Source organism: Ylistrum balloti, unplaced genomic scaffold, assembly GCF_031769215.1.
Source record: "Ylistrum balloti isolate Yb309-2 unplaced genomic scaffold, AGI_CSIRO_Ybal_v1 Utg370548, whole genome shotgun sequence".
Classification (NCBI taxonomy): domain Eukaryota; kingdom Metazoa; phylum Mollusca; class Bivalvia; order Pectinida; family Pectinidae; genus Ylistrum; species Ylistrum balloti.
This window is the reverse complement of record NW_026782347.1, coordinates 153,464-176,874: the sequence shown is the minus strand read 5'-3', so window position 1 is coordinate 176,874 and position 23,411 is coordinate 153,464. Positions and strand designations below refer to the sequence as shown.

The window sequence follows — 23,411 nt, the reverse complement described above, 5'->3', positions numbered from 1 at the left end:
CTGATGGTGTGATCTGATGGTGTGATGGGATGGTGTGATTTGATCTGATGGTGATCTCATGATGTGCACATGAACTAAATTTGCCGAAGAGTTCATAGGATATCTTAAACACATTTTTACATTTTTGCAATAAGCTTTGTTGAAATGAAAGTAAGGGCATAATCAAAATTTCAAATGTCACCGAAAAAGCAATTTCTTTCTCAATCACCATAATAAAATTCCAGTCACCAGATGAACGAGTTCATGACAGTGTAGTCATCAAAACATCATCGATAAATTTTCAAATACTAGTTGTGATATAAGAACAATTTTTTTTATGATTTTTTTCATTAACGTCTTCAGCAAGACTTGTGAGTTAACTTCTATCAGACAATGTTATGTCAATTGTGAATGGTTTTGAGAATCAATGACGGTACATTTGGAAACAAAATAAAAGCCGACAGACATACCTTACACTGGATGTATATGTGTTGTTTACAAAAAGATGGAATATGTACATATGAATATCTTCTGACCTACTTTAATTACTTGTGTTCTATACAAGATATATTACACTAAACAACACAGTTGGAGGTTTTCTATCACACACAAATAATATTTAAAAACAAATATATCCATAGATAGACATTTTCTAATGTTGGCCATGTAACAGCGACTTTGCTAAATAACAACAATCTAAAATGCAACCTAAATTGAAAATAATCCATTCCAAATAAAAACCAAGCGGCCTTGCAGTCTTGACAGTCACCTGAGATAAGTAAGAAGGTAAGACTTAAGTGATATGTTTTAAACCTGTAGGGTTCAGCCAATGTCAATATTATGCACACCATCAATACTGTCATCCTCTCCTAATGATACCAATGAAAAAATAAACAACTTTATTCTCAAAAGTTTAATTTTCCTTTAAAAACTTTGGTAAACTTTAACCCTCTCCCCTGGGAGAAATACGAGATCCTGGGGTTATGAAATTCAAAATTTTGGTTAAGCATCTTAAAACCCTTCTATCCAAGAAATGTATTTGATTCTTTCATCTGATGGGAGTTGAGAATATTTTTGAAATCTGAGTCAATTTTACCACTTTTGGCCTTGTCCCTCAGGCCTCTGTAGGTGGGGACTGCATAATTTCTAATTTTGGTTCACCTTTCACCAGGGGAGGTTTCTGCAAAATTTCATTGAAATCGTTTCATAGGTTTTTCAAAAAAGTTGAAATGCTAAATGTTTTCAGACACACAACGCACAGACGCCGGATAAAAGACGATCGTAACTGCTCACTCAGAGAATTTGTCTCAGGTGACCTAATAATCGACCCTTAATCAGAAATAATCCATTTTACATGGTATTGATTACAAAGCATGCATGACTCAACTCACAAGGGTACCAGGCGTTAATCCCTGGAGGTTATAAGGCAGGGTTTGAGACTTAGGGAGTACCCCACCCTCGGGTAATGGTCCCGATGTGGGGTTCACAGGAAGCGTGGAAGACTTGGACATCAGACCCCCTGGGAGCTGGCCTTGAAAGCTCCCAAAGTTCAGGTGTGATTCCAAGAACATAGACTGTGTCTTAACTGATCGCGGAATTTGTGGAGATCTGGTGCGTGGAATGTTCTTCGAAGAACTGGCAGGGTCTCCATTCAGGGTTAACAACGAAACCTTCAAATGAATTGGAATTTCAGCTGGACATATAACATGAAATTTCAACAGGTTTCAACATATTTGGAACACTTTATGAATATACACTCAAAATTAATCTATTTTTCATTATTGTAAAGATCTCTTTCAGATTCTTTCTGTGGCAACTCAGAGTATATATCTTCATTTTAACCTCTTGTTTCCTTTTTGTGTCACAAGCAAAGAGAAGGAGATACAGACATACTTCCAAGTTCACACAGGAACAACTGAATCTGGTGATGAGTCTGTTCTCTTATGTAAAACCAACGGTGTAAAAATTTGATTCCGATAAGAATTTCATTCAAGGTGCATCACAAAAACATTAGTTCTATATTTTATCAATATCCTACAAGTTCATATTTCTGATGAGGTAAGTTAATCACAATATACAAAAACATGTACAAATTATTTCTTCAAGAAAAATCTTCTGAGGTTAACAGATGTGCAAAACTATGCATGAAATACTAAAACAAAGAATAAAACAGGGACAGAGAGGACTGATGACGGAAATATCAGAAAACAACAGAAATGTACAGAAAAAAAAAACAAAAACAAAAATAAAACAGTATGTTATAAAAGATCACATGAGACAGAACGAGAAGAAATGGACACTTTATACACAGTATGTTATAAAAGATCACATGAGACAGAACGAGAAGAAATGGACACTTTATACACAGTATGTTATAAAAGATCACATGAGACAGAACGAGAAGAAATGGACACTTTATACACAGTATGTTATAAAAGATCACATGAGACAGAACGAGAAGAAATGGACACTTTATACTGAGTATGTTATAAAAGATCACATGAGACAGAACGAGAAGAAATGGACACTTTATACACAGTATGTTATAAAAGATCACATGAGACAGAACGAGAAGAAATGGACACTTTATACACAGTATGTTATAAAAGATCACATGAGACAGAACGAGAAGAAATGGACACTTTATACACAATATGTTATAAAAGATCACATGAGACAGAACGAGAAGAAATGGACACTTTATACACAGTATGTTATAAAAGATCACATGAGACAGAACGAGAAGAAATGGACACTTTATACACAATATGTTATAAAAGATCACATGAGACAGAACGAGAAGAAATGGACACTTTATACACAGAATGTTATAAAATATGAAAGACTAGTAGATTAGCTCTCTTGAAATGATAGTAGAACAGTAATATTGAAAATTACTTTCATGAAAAAATTCTTCGAACAATATAAAGCAATGTCCAATAATTATGAAGAAAGAAAATTTCAAAATACTTTTACTGGAATTGGGAATGCACAGAAATCTTGAAGAAAATTGTTTGCAGTATTTTATACTGGGACTGGGGAATCTTAGGATTTCCATCCTTAAAATAATTAAGTAAAATAACCTTGACGCATTGTGTTTTATAATGTTGAATAAAGTACATAGTTCTAGTTGACAAGTTATCAGTCTGTTGTCAACATTTTACACAACAAAAACTGTTTTAATTCCAAAGTTCTGTTTTTTATCTGAATTTAATCAGTTCATTATCCTTCATCATTATAGTATGTTGAAAACATATTACTGATAACTTTCTGAAATCTCTAAAACTAGACAGCCAATAATTGGTGATAAGTGAATATATCTATATTTAATGTTCACTTGGAATTTCTTGAATCTAAAACTTTTTAATCCGTGTAATATGTACATTTAATGAAGGTACTAGCACTATCTTTCACTTATTAAACTTTTTTATTCTCATTCAATAAATATCAAAATCATGATATATAAGGCTGACATGAAAATCAGTGTTTCCATTGGACATATTTACAGTGTGTTTTATACGTATCCATGTTGAGGATCACGTGGAAGATTAGCTCATGGTAAATATATCTCCTTTAGAAAATAATGCATTATTACAATAACTGTTAACATAAATGATGTGCAATATATTACCCCCTGTATTTTATATACATAACACAAGAAATTTCATTTCAAAAAGTTGGCATGGCATTCAGGTACTGAAGCTGAATACTGGAAAACTTAAAACCGATAGAAAGTCTGTTTTTGATTTTGATGACGTAGAAATTAAAACAGAATAATTTCATATCCATTCTGATAACACCACTTGTTTTACCTGAACACCTTTATCTTGTATATTTTATATATCTCAATGATTAAAAAAGATCAGACATATTGACAAAGTAAAGCAATTTGCCAGTGTGACTTTGTGAAACAAATTTCTGAGGTGGGAGTTGTGCTTTGTTCTGACCGATTCAGCAGAATGACGTTTAAAAGCAACCCGTCTGCTCATTAAACTGCACACCTCAAATGGCTGGAGGAAAAAATACTTGAAATCAGTGAAATAAAATGGATTAATTGAACTTATTTTTCAATTAAGAGTGTCTTCATTGTGTCCTTAACCTATCTATCTCTCAGCAGTAGATCCAGAGGTTGTATTATCTATAGACGTCCTATACTCATATAATCTTCCTCAAGACTGTTTATGTTGTCCTATATATAAATCATCATCCAGAAGACTGTTTATGTCCTATATCTAAATTATCTTCCTGAGGACAGTTTGTGTCCTATATCTAAATTATCTTCCTGAGGACAGTTTGTGTCCTATATCTAAATCATCTTCCTGAGGACAGTTTGTGTCCTATATCTAAATTATCTTCCTGAGGACAGTTTGTGTCCTATATCTAAATCATCTTCCTGAGGACAGTGTGTGTCCTATATCTAAATCATCTTCCTGAGGACAGTTTATGTTGTCCTATATCTTCCTGAGGAAGTTTGTGTCCTATATCTTAATCTTCCTGAGGACAGTTTGTGTCCTATATCTAAATCATCTTCCTGAGGACAGTTTGTGTCCTATATCTAAATTATCTTCCTGAGGACAGTTTGTGTCCTATATCTAAATTATCTTCCTAAGGACAGTATATGTTGTCCTATATTTATATCATCATCCTGAGGACAGTTTATGTTGTCCTATATTTTTACTGTTTATGTTGTCCTATATTTATATCATCATCCTGAGGACAGTTTATGTTGTCCTATATTTATATCATCATCCTGAGGACAGTTTATGTTGTCCTATATTTATATCATCATCCTGAGGACTGTTTATGTTGTCCTATATTTTTACTGTTTATGTTGTCCTATATTTATATCATCATCCTGAGGATAGTTTGTGTTGTCCTATATTTATATCATCATCCTGAGGACAGTTTATGTTGTCCTATATTTATATCATCATCCTGAGGACAGTTTATGTTGTCCTATATTTATATCATCATCCTGAGGACTGTTTATGTTGTCCTATATTTTTACTGTTTATGTTGTCCTATATTTATATCATCATCCTGAGGACAGTTTATGTTGTCCTATATTTATATCATCATCCTGAGGACAGTTTATGTTGTCCTATATTTATATCATCATTCTGAGGATAGTTTGTGTTGTCCTATATTTATATCATCATCCTGAGGACTGTTTATGTTGTCCTATATTTATATCATCATCCTGAGGACAGTTTATGTTGTCCTATATTTTTACTGTTTATGTTGTCCTATATTTATATCATCATCCTGAGGACAGTTTGTGTTGTCCTATGTTGTTGTCCTATATTTATATCATCATCCTGAGGACAGTTTATGTAGAACTAAATTAATAACATCATCCTGAGGACAGTTTATGTTGTCCTATATTTTTACTGTTTATGTTGTCCTATATTTATATCATCATCCTGAGGACAGTTTATGTTGTCCTATATTTATGTCATCATCCTGAGGACAGTTTATGTTGTCCTATATTTTTACTGTTTATGTTGTCCTATATTTATATCATCATCCTGAGGACTGTTTATGTTGTCCTATATTTTTACAGTTTATGTTGTCCTATATTTATATCATCATCCTGAGGACAGTTTATGTTGTCCTATATTTATACTATCATTTTAAGAACAGTTTATGTTGAGTGATTTTCCATGCATCATGATGTTTGGTCAATTAAGATGAAAGCAATTTACACGATCTAGCAGATAAATTCACCAATCAGAAAACAAGCCAGATGGAGTTTTATCACGGCACACAGTAGTTCTACATACAGCAGAATTACACACAGTAGTTTGACACACAGCAGAATTACACACAGTAATGGATCATAAAAGTATCATATATTATCATGCCAGCCATTACACATTCAAAAATCCTATCTAAAATTTTCATCTTTAAATCAATTTCAATTACAACAAAGGAGCAATTAATAAAAAGATGTACAATCAATATGTCATTTTGTTGTCGGTATTACTTGTATTTTCTAAAAGTCATCTTTCTTTGTATTCACTTTTTAAAAATCTAATTAATGTGTTTTTTAAGAATTAGATACATCTACTAAACTATTAGTTTTTCAAACACTTTCATGCATGATCAATATCTATTAAACCATTCTATATTACATTAACTCCAAGTTCAAATACTACCTTTTTCATTAGTAAACTACATACTTAAATATTGTCTAAAGTTAAAAAAATTATAAAATCAACATTCTAAAATTTAAAGAAAAATGAAAATGAATGTGAAAGAGGTAAAATAAAAACAAAATAAGAAGAAAGTATAGGCCTTGAAATCACTATTAAAAAGTCAGATCATACCATGTTTGTAACAATATCTTACCTATTAGCAAATTATATTTAATCCATGCTATCTAATTATAATTGTTGTTGTGGTAACAGTTGACATACCTCTGGCAACTCCCATGCTGTTTCGCCGCTGTCGAGATTGTAGAAGTAAGGCTTCCCTTTGTCATCTGTGTGTGTACCCCACTAAAACAATCAAATTGCCCACATTTGGGAGGCAACAATTTCCCTGTTGTTCTGTCCTTTATCACAATTTTACTGATTTCAATTTATGCAGTATTAGCCATAGCAAACAGAGGATTTTATCAGCAAGTATGTTGAAAGCATTAAAGCATTCATGATTGTAAACAGATCATCACATGTGAGATAGAATGTCAGTATTTACCTGAAATAAGACCATGCATGGCAATAAACCTTTTGCTGTTCTTTTTAAATGAATGAATTCATAAACTAACCATCAGACAAAATCCAGGAAAGCAGTCGATCTTCGTTATCTTGAAAGGGACAGAATCATGAAAAACCTTGCACTTATCAAAATATTTGGTTTACAAGTAACTAAGACAGAAGATTTTGCCTTGACCAGATCGATGCTGAGTTGATCAAGTCTTTGAGGTTTATCAGATTTGTGTGTAATATTACAATCTGAGCCTTTTTGTTCAAGTTCTTTTAGAAAGGTGAACTCTCAAATCTTGATTTTAGAACAATTTTAGACTTCAATGGAACAATAAATTGTGATACTTTTTTATATCCCCTTGACTTGAATGCTTCAGATTTTTTTTTCTAAATTCTGCACCATTTCTTCGCTAGCTTTTTGGACTCTAGATTACCAATCCCCTTTCTTTACCCTACACCCATCTAACCTTTTCTTGACAAGCCCCCTGAACTCATAACTATAGCACTCCTTTCTGTACCCTTCAACCCATCTGTACCATTTAGTGTTCCTGGACTTATAAACTCAAACTCTCCCTTATCTTTACCCTCAAACCATCTGTACCATTTAGTGTTCCTGGACTTATAAACTCAAACTCTCCCTTATCTTTACCCTCAAACCATCTGTACCATTTAGTGTTCCTGGACTTATAAACTCAAACTCTCCCCTATCTTTACCCTCAAGCCATCTGTACCATTTAGTGTTCCTGGACTTATAAACTCAAACTCTCCCCTATCTTTACCCTCAAGCCATCTGTACCATTTAGTGTTCGTGGTCTTTATGACTAAAATACTCCCTTTTCTTTACCACCAACCCATCTACACTTGTTGCAATATTTAAAATTTTCAAGCCTTATCACAAACTGCCTCAGTCCATCATTCCCAACCCACTTAGCTTAATACAGGTTATGACAGCTGAGTGTGGCGTAAGTGAACATGTATTAATCGTAATTTAGATTGTGGTCCAAATTGTTACACTGCTGCATAAATAAAGACTTGTTTTTTAACATATTTGATATTTTTACATGCCTTCAAACCCTTAGAAATCTACATGAGAAATCTATCACGTTCAAAATTTCTAGGTGGGAATGAAGAAGCTTAAAACAGGTAGTAACAGTTTTCAGTAATATGTTCATTTCTTTACAAAAGAACTTGTGTTGAATATTCTGAAATATCATCAAGCCCATTCACACGTGTAGTTCTATGGGTATTAAGGATTATGCCTAAACATTATCTCGGGGTGTTTGGGTGGGGGGAAGTAATGACTTATCATGGCAACGGCCTAGCATTTGTTGATATTCTACTCAAACTTCAATAGCTGGGCTTATTACCAGGCATGGGCTAATTGCCAAATAAATATTGTACATATTATCATCAAGATGTGCTTCGTGCTTCACACTCATAAGGAATTCTTAATATACTGATAAACATCATTGATAAAAAAACATTCACCATGTTAGTGTAAGCAGGCCTGTCATATGAATTACATTGTATACATTCTGATGGAAAAACAGTTAAAGTCTTGTAAGGTGGCTAGTTTTGTGGACGTAATAACTTATGTCAGTAGTCTTGTTGTGTTCACAAATCCTTCCTTATACTCACATGGTTGTGTTCACAAATCCTTCATTATACTTGCATGGTTATGTTAACAAATCCTTCCTTATACTTGCATGTAGACTGGTAAGTTTACATATTAATACCCAACAACCAAACTTTGTTTTAATATTTTGATTCATAACTACAAACCATTACCTGATTCATAAGTATAAGTTATGTTAGTTATGATCTGTTCAATCAGTTTTCTAGGCAATGTAAATATCAGTGGATCTCCTTTTGTAAACATCAACACTGTTCTATTAAGTTTTAGAAAATGTACAGCACCTTTTCATCTCTTACCTTTTCCTGTGTACGTTTGTTGATGTAAAAATTAATCCCCTCCACGGTTTCTAAAGTCCAGCCTTCTGGAATTGGTTTTGTGGTCTCCACACGCACACTCATAGGATGTGATTTTGGCAGGTCCACTCTCTCCTGCAATTGCTGTCAAGGAGAAAAAAATGTAGTTATGACAATTTGAATATATATATCTAGATAAGAAGATGGCAGACTAAGAACCTTAACCAAAATCAGATCTCCCTTATCACACTCATCCTTCATCATGACTGACCATCACATTGCCTTTTTTTGGACTGATGTTGTCCTTTCAATTAGTAATCATTTGATGTATGAATTACAAAAGTTGTTTGTAAAATAAATAAAAAATAGGAGAAAAAAAACATGATTATCTCAAACTGAAGTTGGTAATTATCAACCAAGTTGGCAGGGGATATAGAAACAGAATTGTTAAGTCAATTTTTCGGAAATCATTAGTGCTAGATACAACGCCTCCCTGTGTAACACAACAAATGACAGTTCTACAGATGTTATAGATGATGCATGACATTTCCTGCTTCTGTATCTTATTACAAAATAGAGTTACTTACAACAAATAATCATTACAAAGGAAGGCATTGGGAGTCACAGTAAAAATTACAGGGAATTTTCATACACAATATACTGTTGTTTTTAAAGGTTCAAATGTTTATGGTTTTACCTAAAGCTTAAAACTCAAAGGACATATTTTTCATGCAAGTGATCAGAATAAAACAGACTCCTTTTTTCTATTATTAAATTTGCAAGATATCTGCTTTTTTACAATTTAAATTCATCTTTGATAAAAGCGAAAATGGAACATCTTGAAGATTACAACTTGCTATAACCTTTAACCTTGACATTTCAATCAGTAAAACCATGCACCAGGAGTAAAACATGCTAAGTAAAATACACTCACCATATTTGTCTGACATTAAGCCTGGCAATAAGCCCACCCACATCTATTGCACTTTATAACAATATATGAAAAGTCTAGCCCATCTTCTGATATCAAAAGTCTAGCTCATCTTCCGATATCAAGTTTAGCCCATCTTCTGACACTTAAAAATGTTATTATTTTGTTTACTTGTTGGGTAATTTTTACCCAGTGAACAGCCAGGGTCATTGTGTGCCAAAATCTCTTAGAAGCTGATGACTACACATGGTATATCACTGAACCACAAGCATGAAGTCCACTGCATATCTAAAGAAATTTGGGTAAAGAATTTAGCCCCAAGGATCCTGTTGTGATAAAGATCTGTCTTATGATTGTTTTGGAACAAGTGATCAATTTTATAATTCATTTTCATGCGTCCTTTTCAACTTCCTTGCTTAAAACAAAAATTCTTCAAGTACATGACTCTGAGCTCCCACGTAGATTGATCTGCCAGGAAGATTTTACTCATTTTGGGAAGGGCTTTTTCCCTTTAAATAATGTGACTTTCAAAGTTCTTTAGAACAAGCTAGTAGAACAATCTACATGGTACATATGTCTTACTGACCTCTGGAAAAAGTTTTCCAACATTTTACTAATGTGACAATGAAAACAATATCCAATGAACAGTTGTGCATGTTAGACATTATTACAATTATCAAATTAATACGTTTGTAATCGTTCAACCGTACCTTGACATTGAAAGCTGGTATTTAAGATAATTCACTTAACAAGATTAAATAGTCCCCATATTCAACAATCTACAAGTATGCTATCATTACTCTATAACTTATTTATATGATGTTATCTGTTTTGTGTATTTTTTTTTTTTTATATTTCACCAAAGTAATCTTAAAATGAAATAAGATCCATTCAATTAGCCAAGCATGACTGCGAAGTATCATAACAGCATGCGATATCATGCCAAAACCTCATCATTAATAGTATGCTGTCATTAGACCGTATTTAAATTTGAGCAAGTGTGACATTAAAATATTGCCCACAGTCAATTTTATTTTTTTTTTTTTTTATTATCTTGAACAGTAAGTCATTTGGCCCATTTCTTCCTTCCGAAGTCAAGTGAAAAAGAGAAACAAGAAGCCCAATGAGTTACTTTTTCTCACCTTTACTAACTCATTGTTATAAGTACATGCAAGGAAGGATATGTGACTTGACTATCAACTAGCGGGTCAAGGCAGTTAATGACACTCAATATCCTACATTCCTCTTATGAATTATGGGATAAATCTAAGCTTACTGGGTCTAAAGAAGATGATGTTTAAGTAAAAGTCTGTCTAACCTCAGATTGCCCAGTATCACAAGCTCACTTGTCCCTCAGACAGGTAAGCTGATATAAACATATCAAATACATCTCAAAATACACAGTCATGCAGCAAGCATTTGATATACAACTTCTGGGATAAATGATATATTTCCATGCAAAAAGTCAGTACCTACCCCAATGTATTCTGATGTGGTAATGCCCCTCATACTGCGAGACTATAACAAAGTAACAGTTGTCATTCTTGCCGTACCATTGATATCTAAATTACACAGATAGTGTCGCCCATGCATCACATTCTTATTAAAGTTGTCAGAAGTCTATACCCAAACCATGTACAACAAGAGTCCAAACAGGGGACAAGATTTCCAACAATTACCAGGTAACTGAGTCCATCAATAATAATATTTCCATCATAACACCATATATATATATAAAACTCCAATATCTGGTTTGTTGGTTTTTATCTATTTCTAATGAAGTCTGGGGTAAGTGATGAATTAAATTCTATAATATATATATAAATATGTTTTACAAAATCCACCTGTTATCCAGTAAATTAATTCACCAATGTAATATTTTTGTGAAGTTGTGTTTTTTATTTATTGTGCTGATCAGAAATCTTTTGTGATATCCTAACATGGACAATGATGTTACAAACTGAAAATTGCTGCCTTCATTTGATTTTGTTCTCCACATTTTGTCATTAAATCCTGTCAAAATGTAACTTTCTCACTTTTGTGATAAAAATCTGTTAAAATCAAAAAATTTGCTTGCCAAGGCTTGCAAATACAATAAAACATGATTGAAAAATTCTTAAGACTTTTATCTTAAGATTTAATATGAAATGAACACCCATGTAAGATCTTTAGTATATACATATAGAAAATCAAACACTTGACATGGCAAATAAATTCGCTAATGTTTTCAGGCCTCGCGGCCATCTTTAGGTGATTGTATTACGTTACATAGTAACATATATGGTGATATAATGTTATTGTTAGAATATAAGGGGAGTTATACATATATATATATATAACATTGTTAGTAGCTATGACATCACCACACAAATAAGTAATAAGAATATATATACTCTACTTTCATCCTTAATCCTTAACTTTGTCGTGAGGATTTCACCAACAAGACATGGTTAGATTTTCAATATTTTAGTCTATAAAATTTTAAGATCAAAAAGTGATTCTCTTAAAAAAACTTCCTCATACAATTGTTTACATATACTTCTTAGTAGATCTAATTGCTCGGTTTCCTATATCACAATTGTGCTCTATACTCAGAACTTTACTCTGTGGTCTATTGTATAAGTTTGACTTTATATCGCACAGCCAGCAAGGGTCATTTTAAGGCAGAGACTCATTGTTAAAGTTGGTGTCTCCTTCAATGAACATCATGCAGGAGACCTATCACAAATAATTACTATCTATAGCCAGTGAGATATTTCCTCTTTAGACCCCTGAGCTATGTAGCAATCTATTCCGCTTACCCTCCTGGTATCTCACTGGACCTTTTCCTAGGACTATACTTCCTTCGGTATTTACATCATTTTCAGTACAATAACTCAAGTGACCCTATTTATAACACATGATCAATGTGTGTATGTAGAAAGCGATATGACAATTTATAGTAATTTAAAAGTACAGCAGTGTAAGGCCACAGACAAGTGTTTTCACAAAATGATGATTGCTTTTCCACAAAAATTCTCAACACTACAGACCCTTATAAACACATTGAATATCCTTATAAGGATAACAGAGCTGTTTGGCTGTGAGCAAAGTAGTACATGGCACTGCAATTAACACTTATCTGATAAATCAGCACCTACTCCATCTCTTGTTAAATGGTCAGTTATGTACCGAGGTTAAAGTAGATTGCAAGGTTAAGTAGAGTGACTTCGACAAGGAGTTAAATGTGTGTATACTGTAAACATGTTTCCATGTAATTAATGTTATCAAATTTATATCTGATATTTCAGTTAAGCTATATAGACTTTGTTACATAATACAACAACAATCATTGCTGTGTATGACAGGAACACTTATATCAGCGCCCTAGATCTTTTTTTTATTTTTCTATTGCCTCTAAAATTTGATAATTTTCATGTCCATACTGTCATTATTACTTCATTGATTGTGTACCAACTTACCTTTTTTGGATATCGTGGGGGTTTCCATGTCCTCTCTTTGGTTTCCTTGTTGATGTAAAAATTACGCTTTGTGATGGGGTCAAGGTAGGCATCCCAGACATTGAGTAATGTCCTCTGGAAAGGACAATTTTTCTCATCAGGTATAGTGGGCTCCTCGGGTGAGACTGGGGGTGATGGAGAGGTCGTCACAGTTATCTGTGGTTCGATGTTTAGGTCCTTCTGGTTGGCATAAATTGGATCAACCTGGAAAAACAACATCAGGACATTGAAACAAAAGTTCTCGCTGGGTTAAATTACATAAATAAATAGTTTGTAACTAGAAACCTTCACCACAGTTTTTTTATAGACAGAAAAACAAGATGGATTGTTATTTTAGATAATGAACTTTTACAAGTTTACACACACTTGAAAATTGATTTGTACAAGTTTTTTTTGTGATAGTCACATTTGTTTAAGGGCTGTACAAGTCCGATAGTACATATTATGTTGGACAAGTCTGCCTGTACTTGTTACATTGGATAAGGGACTTGTACAAGTCTATAGTACAGATATCTAATTCAGTTATGAGTGACCCCGAATACTGGTGTAGTATGATAAAGTGAAGCGCATGTTAAAGTGAACCACGATTCATTTCACCATGCTACACCTGTAGACAAGAATGTATGCCTTTTGTATAACTAACCAGCAAGCGTGACCACACTGAAGATATCATACTTTTACAGATATACATTTATAAACAGGTAAATTTCAATTCATATATGCTACTAGTATTACACAGACAATTCATAATGTCTGATGCGTACACCTTCTATTTGAATTGTTAAAAATATGTGAAAATCAAAAGACTACATGATAAAGTTTACCACAAAATGTTGGGGTATATAGATATAATATGTATCTACAGGTTCTTTATTACTGAAGGTTTGATAAACAAATGAAAACAAAATGAAATTAAAAGCAATTTTTATCCATCCAAAAAACCAACTTCACAACATATAACCTATATAGGTCTGGATTGACTTCTACCTACCAATAACCTATATAGGTCTGGAATGACTTCTACCTACCAATAACCTATATAGGTCTGGAATGACTTCTACCTACCAATAACCTATATAGGTCTGGAATGACTTCTACCTACCAATAACCTATATAGGTCTGGAATGACTTCTACCTACCAATAACCTATATAGGTCTGGAATGACTTCTACCTACCAATAACCTATATAGGTCTGGATTGACTTCTGCCTACCAATAACCTATATAGGTCTGGAATGACTTCTACCTACCAATAACCTATATAGGTCTAGAATGACTTCTACCTACCAATAACCTATATAGGTCTGGATTGACTTCTGCCTACCAATAACCTATATAGGTCTGGAATGACTTCTACCTACCAATAACCTATATAGGTCTGGAATGACTTCTACCTACCAATAACCTATATAGGTCTGGAATGACTTCTACCTACCAATAACCTATATAGCCTACCAATAACCTATATAGGTCTGGAATGACTTCTGCCTACCAATAACCTATATAGGTCTGGAATGACTTCTGCCTACCAATAACCTATATAGGTCTGGATTGACTTCTGCCTACCAATAACCTATATAGGTCTGGAATGACTTCTGCCTACCAATAACCTATATAGGTCTGGAATGACTTCTACCTACCAATAACCTATATAGGTCTGGATTGACTTACATACCTATCATACTCCTATAATATTGTATGAAAACTTATTTATGAACTGATATCTACAACATATGTAAGTAACTTCATACTAAAGTGTTGAAGGGCTTTGTGAATTAAGCTTTACATGTCTAGCTGTCTGTATAGAACATAAATACTTAAATTGAAAGGCAGTCATGCGGACACAATTAGTACAAAAGCTGGGCGTTGCCATAATTTTGACATGAAAATTTTTAACAACAAAAAGATGTTACTCACACATTTAAGAATTGCTCTAAGACATTACCAATTACTCCTACTCAGTACACCTACATTGTACACCCTTAATAACTACACTAGGAAGTGTTAGCATGTTTATTATAGTAGCTGGTGGCTATATTACTGAACACCATAAAGGAGGCTAGTCGCACATTAAACTTAACAACAAGAGGGAAAATTGACTTGCTCAAAAACGTAGCAAACACAGTACAAACTGGTCCATTTCCCAGCTTTCTGAGATACAAAAACAGGTACTGCACTGGATTACCCAACTTGGATCTTTATGTGCATATGGCACTGAGTCTACTGGCTGGGAGTTGGATGGAATGTTGGGGGCATCATCTATACAAAACTGAGTTTTCTTCACTCAAGGGTGCCTTAGATCAAATTTTGACAAAAATTTAACCATCCCTCCGAAAAGAGAAGGAAAATTTCCTCTGTTTGCTGTATTGGGCTCCATGCCCCAGCACATGAGGTCCAACACCCACTGTTTATATGAAATTGATTTCCTTCACCAAATAATGCTTCAAACCAAACTGGGACAGCATCCAAGCCTTCTTATAGTAAATGGATTTTAAAGATATTACACATTAAGCCTATAGGACCCCACCCCTTCTGCCCTATCGGGTCAAGATCCACCATTTATACAAAATAGATTCTCTGATACTTAAGGATGATTGTGGCCATTCAGTTGTCCATGAAAAGTAACTATTTGTAGAAAAATTTATTGATGCTGTGGCATCAGCTCACAAATCCTTCTGACCAGGTAAGTAAAAAATGTGTAAACTAATTGAAAAAACAAAATTGTCATTAAACGTTAGAAGTCTGTATTAATTATTTGACATAACTTCAGCTGTGATACATTGTAGCTTTATGTACACACGAATGACATCACATAAAAGTCACACCCAACAATTTAATGTACATCAATAGTTACAACATGTATAACACTCATGAGCTCTTGTCAATCATAACTTATAAATATCCTCTGGTTCTAAATTAACTAGCCTATGAAAACATTATACACAACCTTTATCATGGATACCTAATAAATATTCTTAGGCTCTGTACATACAAGGCAATTATGAAGACTGTCATTAACTGTCCACAAATCCTGTAGTACTGAGTCCTATAAAAACTGTCCTCAGACCCTGTACTAATGAGACCTATATAAACTGTCCTCAGACCCTGTACTAATGAGACCTATATAAACTGTCCTCAGACCCTGTACTAATGAGACCTATATAAACTGTCCTCAGACCCTGTACTAATGAGACCTATATAAACTGTCCTCAGACCCTGTACTAATGAGTCCTATATATACTGTCCTCAGACCCTGTACTAATGAGTCCTATATATACTGTCCTCAGACCCTGTACTAATGAGACCTATATATACTGTCCTCAGACCCTGTATTACTGAATCCTATATAAACTGTCCTTAGACCCTGTACTAATGAGACCTATATATACTGTCCTCAGACCCTGTACTAATGAGACCTATATAAACTGTCCTCAGACCCTGTACTAATTAGTCCTATATATACTGTCCTCAGACCCTGTACTAATGAGACCTATATAAACTGCCCTCAGACCCTGTATTAATGAGACCTATATAAACTGTCCTTAGACCCTGTACTAATGAGACCTATATTAACTGTCCTTAGACCCTGTACTAATGAGACCTATATAAACTGTCCTCAGACCCTGTACTAATAAGTCCTATATAAAATGTCCTCAGACCCTGTACTATTAAGTCCTATATATACTGTCCTCAGACCCTGTACTAATGAGACCTATATAAAATGTCCTCAGACCCTGTACTAATGAGACCTATATAAACTGTCCTCAGACCCTGTACTAATAAGACCTATATAAACTGTCCTCAGACCCTGTACTAATGAGACCTATATAAACTGTCCTCAGACCCTGTACTAATGAGTCCTATATATACTGTCCTCAGACCCTGTACTAATGAGACCTATATAAACTGTCCTCAGACCCTGTATTAATTAGTCCTATATATACTGTCCTCAGACCCTGTACTAATGAGTCCTATATATACTGTCCTCAGACCCTGTACTAATGAGTCCTATATAAAATGTCCTCAGACCCTGTACTAATTAGTCCTATATATACTGTCCTCAGACCCTGTACTAATGAGTCCTATATATACTGTCCTCAGACCCTGTACTAATGAGACCTATATAAACTGTCCTCAGACCCTGTACTAATGAGACCTATATAAAATGTCCTCAGACCCTGTACTAATGAGTCCTATATATACTGTCCTCAGACCCTGTACTAATAAGTCCTATATAAACTGTCCTCAGACCCTGTACTAATGAGACCTATATAAAATGTCCTCAGACCCTGTACTAATTAGTCCTATATAAACTGTCCTCAGACCCTGTACTAATAAGTCCTATATAAACTGTCCTCAGACCCTGTATTAATTAGTCCTATATAAACTTGTATTAGACTCTATACTAATAACCTCCTTATATTTATATACAAGCTAATATCCATATCCCATATTAATGAGCCCTTTCTTATGCCTCAAATTTCACATTTTAAATAACAAATGATGTAAGTAGTTCAGTAACGAATTGATCAGCATTCAAATAGATTCATTCACAAATGAATGACCATACATCAATGTCAGACACTGTGAAAGCACCTTGTAGAGATATGATGGGATGACCTACTTTACTGTCACCACTCTAGAATACACATTCCTTGCCCACTACAATGACTTACTGTAAATATTACATAATCTACAGTGTTAGTTTATTGTATAACAGCACCTCTATAACATGGTCACATATTGTATAATATGAATTGTTTGTAATTACTTTGTTGGACATCATTTCAAGAGCAAAACCTTCTATGCAACAGCATGTTTTAACCATATTCAAAGCTTCTAGTACTCTTATATCTGATGTCAGTTAATATCTGGTTCCCATATCTGGTAATAGTCTGTCCATATTGATTACTAATGAGTTGTATTACAAATAAAAGAAGTACTGTTCATTGTCATGTTGTAAGTCCATCCCTAATTAACTTTAAATCATAGTCAAGGCAATAGAGGATGTTACTTCCTGAGGTTATTACTGGGCAGATATTTCGTTAAATTTTTAAGATCTAAGAGCCAACACCTGTCTATATAGTTACAAAAACTAAAACATACTAACAAGTCAACAGAAACATAATCCAAATTCAAATTCAATAAACTAGGGCAAATACCAAGAAAAGGAAGAATTCCACAGAGACTCCTAAAGCAGAAGAAGAATGAGACCAGGTATCCCAGAAGAGTAAGCATCATCTGCTTCATTTACGATGCCCACCGTGTAAATCCTGGTAAATCCAAGTAAATAATTTCAGTTTTCAAATATACCACAGACTTCTGTAAGGTACTTTATGATGAAAAGATTTCTAGGGACAGTTTAAGGAAGATATAAATGTACCAAGTAGTTATGAAATATGTAGACAAGTACTAACATATGTATCCTGTAATAAACACACAGAGGGCCCAACACAAAAATATTGACTCAGAAAGTAGGTGGGTTTTATTGCAGAGCAAAATAAACAGTATATGCAATAAATGTATTTAATTTGTTAGCATTTTCACTGAACTATAATATATCTAAAAACGGGGTCTGTGGTCAGTGAACATTTAGACATTTGCATAAACAAGACATCTAAATCTTCCTGTTTTACAAACTTGATTCAAAGAATCCAACTGAATGAAGAGAAAAAAAGATGTATTTTGCTAGAACTTGTAAACCTAAACTTAACAGTATGGTATAGACTAAATGGAGATCTCCCATACAATTATGCTGTCACATGATCACTCTTGTTATGGCGTTGAAGATAATATATCTAGGCAATTTATTAAGCACCATGAAGATTTAGAAATGAAAGCACTATGACATACTTTGATGTATTGTTTGAAGTTATCTGAATACATTTCACCAGACACTGTGAATTCAACCTTTATATGAACTGCAGACAGATGCCTCAATATATCTGTGATGAACAGCAATGCAGTAGTTTGTGTAGGAAGGTATCATTCTGGAGTAAACGTACCATACCATGCCAATCTCATCTGTTTTGGTTTTTACTTAAGTATTCACACTTGTGACGATTGCTTTCAGTTCTGTCCCCTGGCCAACATTTACATTGTATCTGAGTCTTTTAAAATGGGTTTACTTCTCCCAGGCCAGACATGCCAGAGTCTTTCAAAATGAAATTTGGTCTCCATGCTTAATGCTCAGCATTATGGTATTATAAGGACTGTGTTGCCTGTCGCCAGTATATTATGACTAGGTGGGGTGTCCTGCTAGAGGCCTTGGCACTATATACTTCAGTTTAGTAACACTATAATTCAGCTTCAGATCTTCTCTATCACAAGGCAGCTAACATGAATATATTGCAACCTTCTGAAAATACTGGTATTCATAGAAAAAATAACTTTTTATTTTTGTGAAAGTGCCATAAAATGTAGTCATCAACACTTGATTAAACTATAGATCATGGATATTTCTTGGTGTTACCATTGGGTTATTTCAATGTTGGAGTTATCTTGCAGTGTTTTATACCATCATTCTTTAAATTAAAGCTTCATCAAAATATCCATTCAATAATATTTCCTTAAAACCCACAGAGTGTGTCTTAAATCTTCATTCAGTACTAGCCATATGGTAGACCTAGAACTATAAAAAGCTATACAAATGTATTATAAAAACCAAGCTACATCATGGAAAATGAAAAATGGCCAGCTGTCTCTGACAATATTACCTTTACCATTTTGGTCATTTTTATTCCAAAGTCTTTGGATTTGAGTCTGTGACCTCTGATTAATAGTCTAACCCTCAACTGATTTAGCTAAAGAGCAGTTTCTCTTGCTGAGCGGTTTACTGTGGCTAGAGTATGTAATGTTCAGTACCAAGTCCCTATCCAGCAAGGAACTCTTTCTTCAATTTCCAGTGGTTACTGTGATACTTATGGGGCATGGTTAAGTATTATTCCCAAGTTCCTTAATGGGCATAATTGTATCCGAGGTCATTATCTATTTAATTGCCTTCACTAGGATTCGAAGTCAGGACCTCTGGTTTACTTAATTAACAGTCCAGCACTCAACCGATCACTATAGAAAAAATCTTTCTCATCAAGCTATTTATTGCGGCTAGTATCCTGGTTAAACCATCGCATTACAGCATGTGCACAATAATAATGACATGGAAGTATTTTATAAGTCAGTCATCAATTAATCAAATAAATGAAAATTGTCCGTTTAAACAATACTACATTTAAATTGATGTAAGCAAATGTACTGTTCAATACATGTATAAACAATGAAAAGCAGAAAGTACTTTCACCTTCCTTTGTTCTCTAAATATTTCCTCGAATCGCTCTCGCTAAGGCACAAAGAACATGCACTTACTTGTTTATGTATAATATGTACATGATTCTAAATTTATGTACATGTTCTTATAAAAGCATGATCTTACTAATTAGTTAGTAACATATAATAATGAACAGATTTTAAAAATATATTGATCTTGATTTAGAAACTGAGTTGCTCTCACTGAAAATGATATATTTAGTACCATCTTGAGATCCCATTGTATGTCGTAAATATATACACTTACACATATGTGTTGTGGACTTCCAAGTATACATGTACTCCAATTATATCTATTGTCATATGTACCCTATTTTGTGAAACAAATGCTAAAAATGTGAAATTTCATGTTTTGTCCTTTGGTTTATCAAATTTCAAAGACAATTTTTACGAGACAAGCATGTGAAACAGTTCTGTACACAGACTCCATACTAAGTATATATGTACATCATGAGACTAAACTCTGTCTATATTTAATTTGGACCATACCTATTGGTCATAGCATCATGAAAATTTACTATCACTCTAGAACCCATGACACACATTAATGAATACTTACTTCCGTAAGAGGTGGTTTGGACACTGAAGGTAGACCTGCTTGTTCACGTAATAAATCTAAGTTCATATAATCACCTCCATCATCATTGGATAAACTCCTTCGATACATGCCAGGCCGCACCGTTATACTTCCATTTTTAGATGAAACATCCACATTGTTGTTTGTCATAAAAGTACTAACATTAGTATTTGCATAGATATCCATCTCTTTATCTGGATTTTGTTTTCTTTCGACACTGACTGCCTTACTCATGCCATTTTTAAAAGATGGAGATGTATGAGCGTCATGACCAAGTGAACTGGTTTCACTTCCTGGATCTCCTTTAACATCTGAATCACTTGTATGTTTGTCTGTAACCTTACTTTCACTATCAACTATAGGTTTAACATAATTTGCTGGAACATAAAATGAAAGATCTGTGGAGTCTCCAGCTCTAAACACTTCCCACCAATCCCCTGACTTCTCCAACAAATGATATTCCTCTCCTCTTTTCATATTCACTCTATTGCCACTGTCATCTAAATATGTATAGTCATACAGCGCCTCAAGTTTCCTTGTGGCAAACCCGAAACCAATGTAATCTTCCTCATCCGACCCATCATGGTCGGAATGATCCCCCATTTTTATTTACTTAATCAGTAACTTGGAAAAGAGCTTGAGCTACAAATTAACAAACGGTATTCTTTAGTCTACAATGTTGTTAAAGTCAATCTGAAGTTGACAACAGGGACTAAACAGCTACATTTAACTGCTGATGAAATCATGTTCTTAACTTTGTTGACAAAGATCAGTAAAAGGAAGTTTTCAAAGTTTACGGAAGCTTTCCTCTATAACCATGGTCAGAGAGGACTTAAAACCTGTTGTCATTGTTATGTACAGAACACTTAATTTTACCCCTTACTACTCGAAGCGACTTCATTGTGAAGGCGCCCCAGTTTATACACACAGAATTGTTGATGAAACTGCCGCCAATTAACTGTTTAGTCGCTCAGGAAACTTTCATCCGCATTCCGGAAACAAGCACAAGTGGCATCGCCCACCGAAGAGTTCTGTTTACCCTTGCCAAACACCGGTTGTAAAACATTGCCTGATTGGTGATTGACGTTCGGTAGCTTTCGCACGTTTCCGTTAAACATCGTCTGCATTACAAGACTGAGAGCTAGCTGGTAAGGGCGATCAGTACATTTTGCGACTACGTGACACTGTATCGGACGTATGTTTTTGTGTTTAATAATACTTATAAGTATGTTATTGCTATACAGTAAATTATCAACTTGAAATTGCTCAAAAAAGTGATTTATTGATTTAAAATTACTTATGGTCAAACTAAGACTAAATGAGGCATACGTTATTAACCTAATCTACACCTTCTCCCAATATACATTTATGTGTTGAAAATAATTTACTGTCATAGAAAACATGCATATGTCTACAATAATTTTACTGATATTAACATAACATGAAACTAGCATAATGCGAATTTACAAGTCTATAGCCACCTATTCCATGGGCTTATTTGTGGTCGTCTCACTCCTATACGATTTCACACATTGCTACAGTCAATATACAATGTACGAATCCATCAACTGATTTGGTCAGGGGCGTATGATAAAGACACCCGTGGATTCGGTTAAAACAAATAAAACCTTGAGAAGATCTAGAATTTGAAAATATATTTGAACACAACAATTCATTATTACTGTAGCAAGATTGATGACTTACATTTATGAATAGCAGTCAATTATTTTATAATCCATTGGCTTGGTTTTAGGAACATCAATCCATGTTCTTAATTTTCAATAGGCATTATAATAAATATAGCAGATATGCTGTCATGTTTTAAAATCTAATGAACCTTTACAGAAACCATTAGGTGTCCATCATGTACGAACTACGTTATATTCAATTCCTCTCTCCGTGCGACGAAAGCTTCAAGTGACTCGTCTAATACTGTTTCTGGTGACTCGTGGAAACTAGTTTGGAGACTTCATAAAATTATTGATGATGTGGCACAAATCAGGCTCTTTAAACCTGTCTGTACAGATGGCCGCGATCCCCCAACAACTCACCAATTTATGAAAGTTAAGTTTGTAAATAAGGGAGTTGATGTTATAAAACATCAGCAATATTTCACACCTTAAATATGTTCAATCTAATATTCCAACATACTTTCAGAGTAGAAACATCCCTGTAAATTCCTACTGTTACTCCAAGCACTATGCCTCCAAACTTTTCAACTACAAACCACAAATGCTGCAGCAACTGGATGTAGATGACCTTAGAACTAGTCCTCTGTCAGCTTACTCTTATTCTACCTTTACTTTTAACTATGGTCCAACTGGGCACATAGTAACCGGTGATTTAAGCAATATTCAAAATGTTTATCTACGAGAGCTGTTCATGAATGGTCCTAAATATCATGAAACCCAGTCCGTTAATTGGAATATGAATTATTGGATTCTGTTGAAAACTACGCCAGAGAA

The 23,411-nt window shown here is 34.1% G+C and overlaps 1 protein-coding gene across 1 annotated transcript in view; it reads right to left on the bottom strand.

Moving 5' to 3' along the window:
* Positions 1-21,549, bottom strand: part of LOC132556122 (rho GTPase-activating protein 12-like) — a 38,840-nt gene extending 17,291 nt beyond the window's left edge. Inside the window, exons 1-7 of the mRNA XM_060220507.1 lie at positions 20,929-21,549; positions 13,008-13,250; positions 11,023-11,064; positions 8,619-8,759; positions 6,399-6,479; positions 3,927-3,989; positions 1,371-1,649 (exon numbers count right to left, since the gene is read on the bottom strand). Coding sequence (XP_060076490.1) covers positions 1,371-1,649; positions 3,927-3,989; positions 6,399-6,479; positions 8,619-8,759; positions 11,023-11,064; positions 13,008-13,250; positions 20,929-21,549 — 1,470 coding nt within the window. The remainder of the gene's footprint in view (positions 1-1,370; positions 1,650-3,926; positions 3,990-6,398; positions 6,480-8,618; positions 8,760-11,022; positions 11,065-13,007; positions 13,251-20,928) is intronic.
* Positions 21,550-23,411: the final 1,862 nt, after the last annotated feature.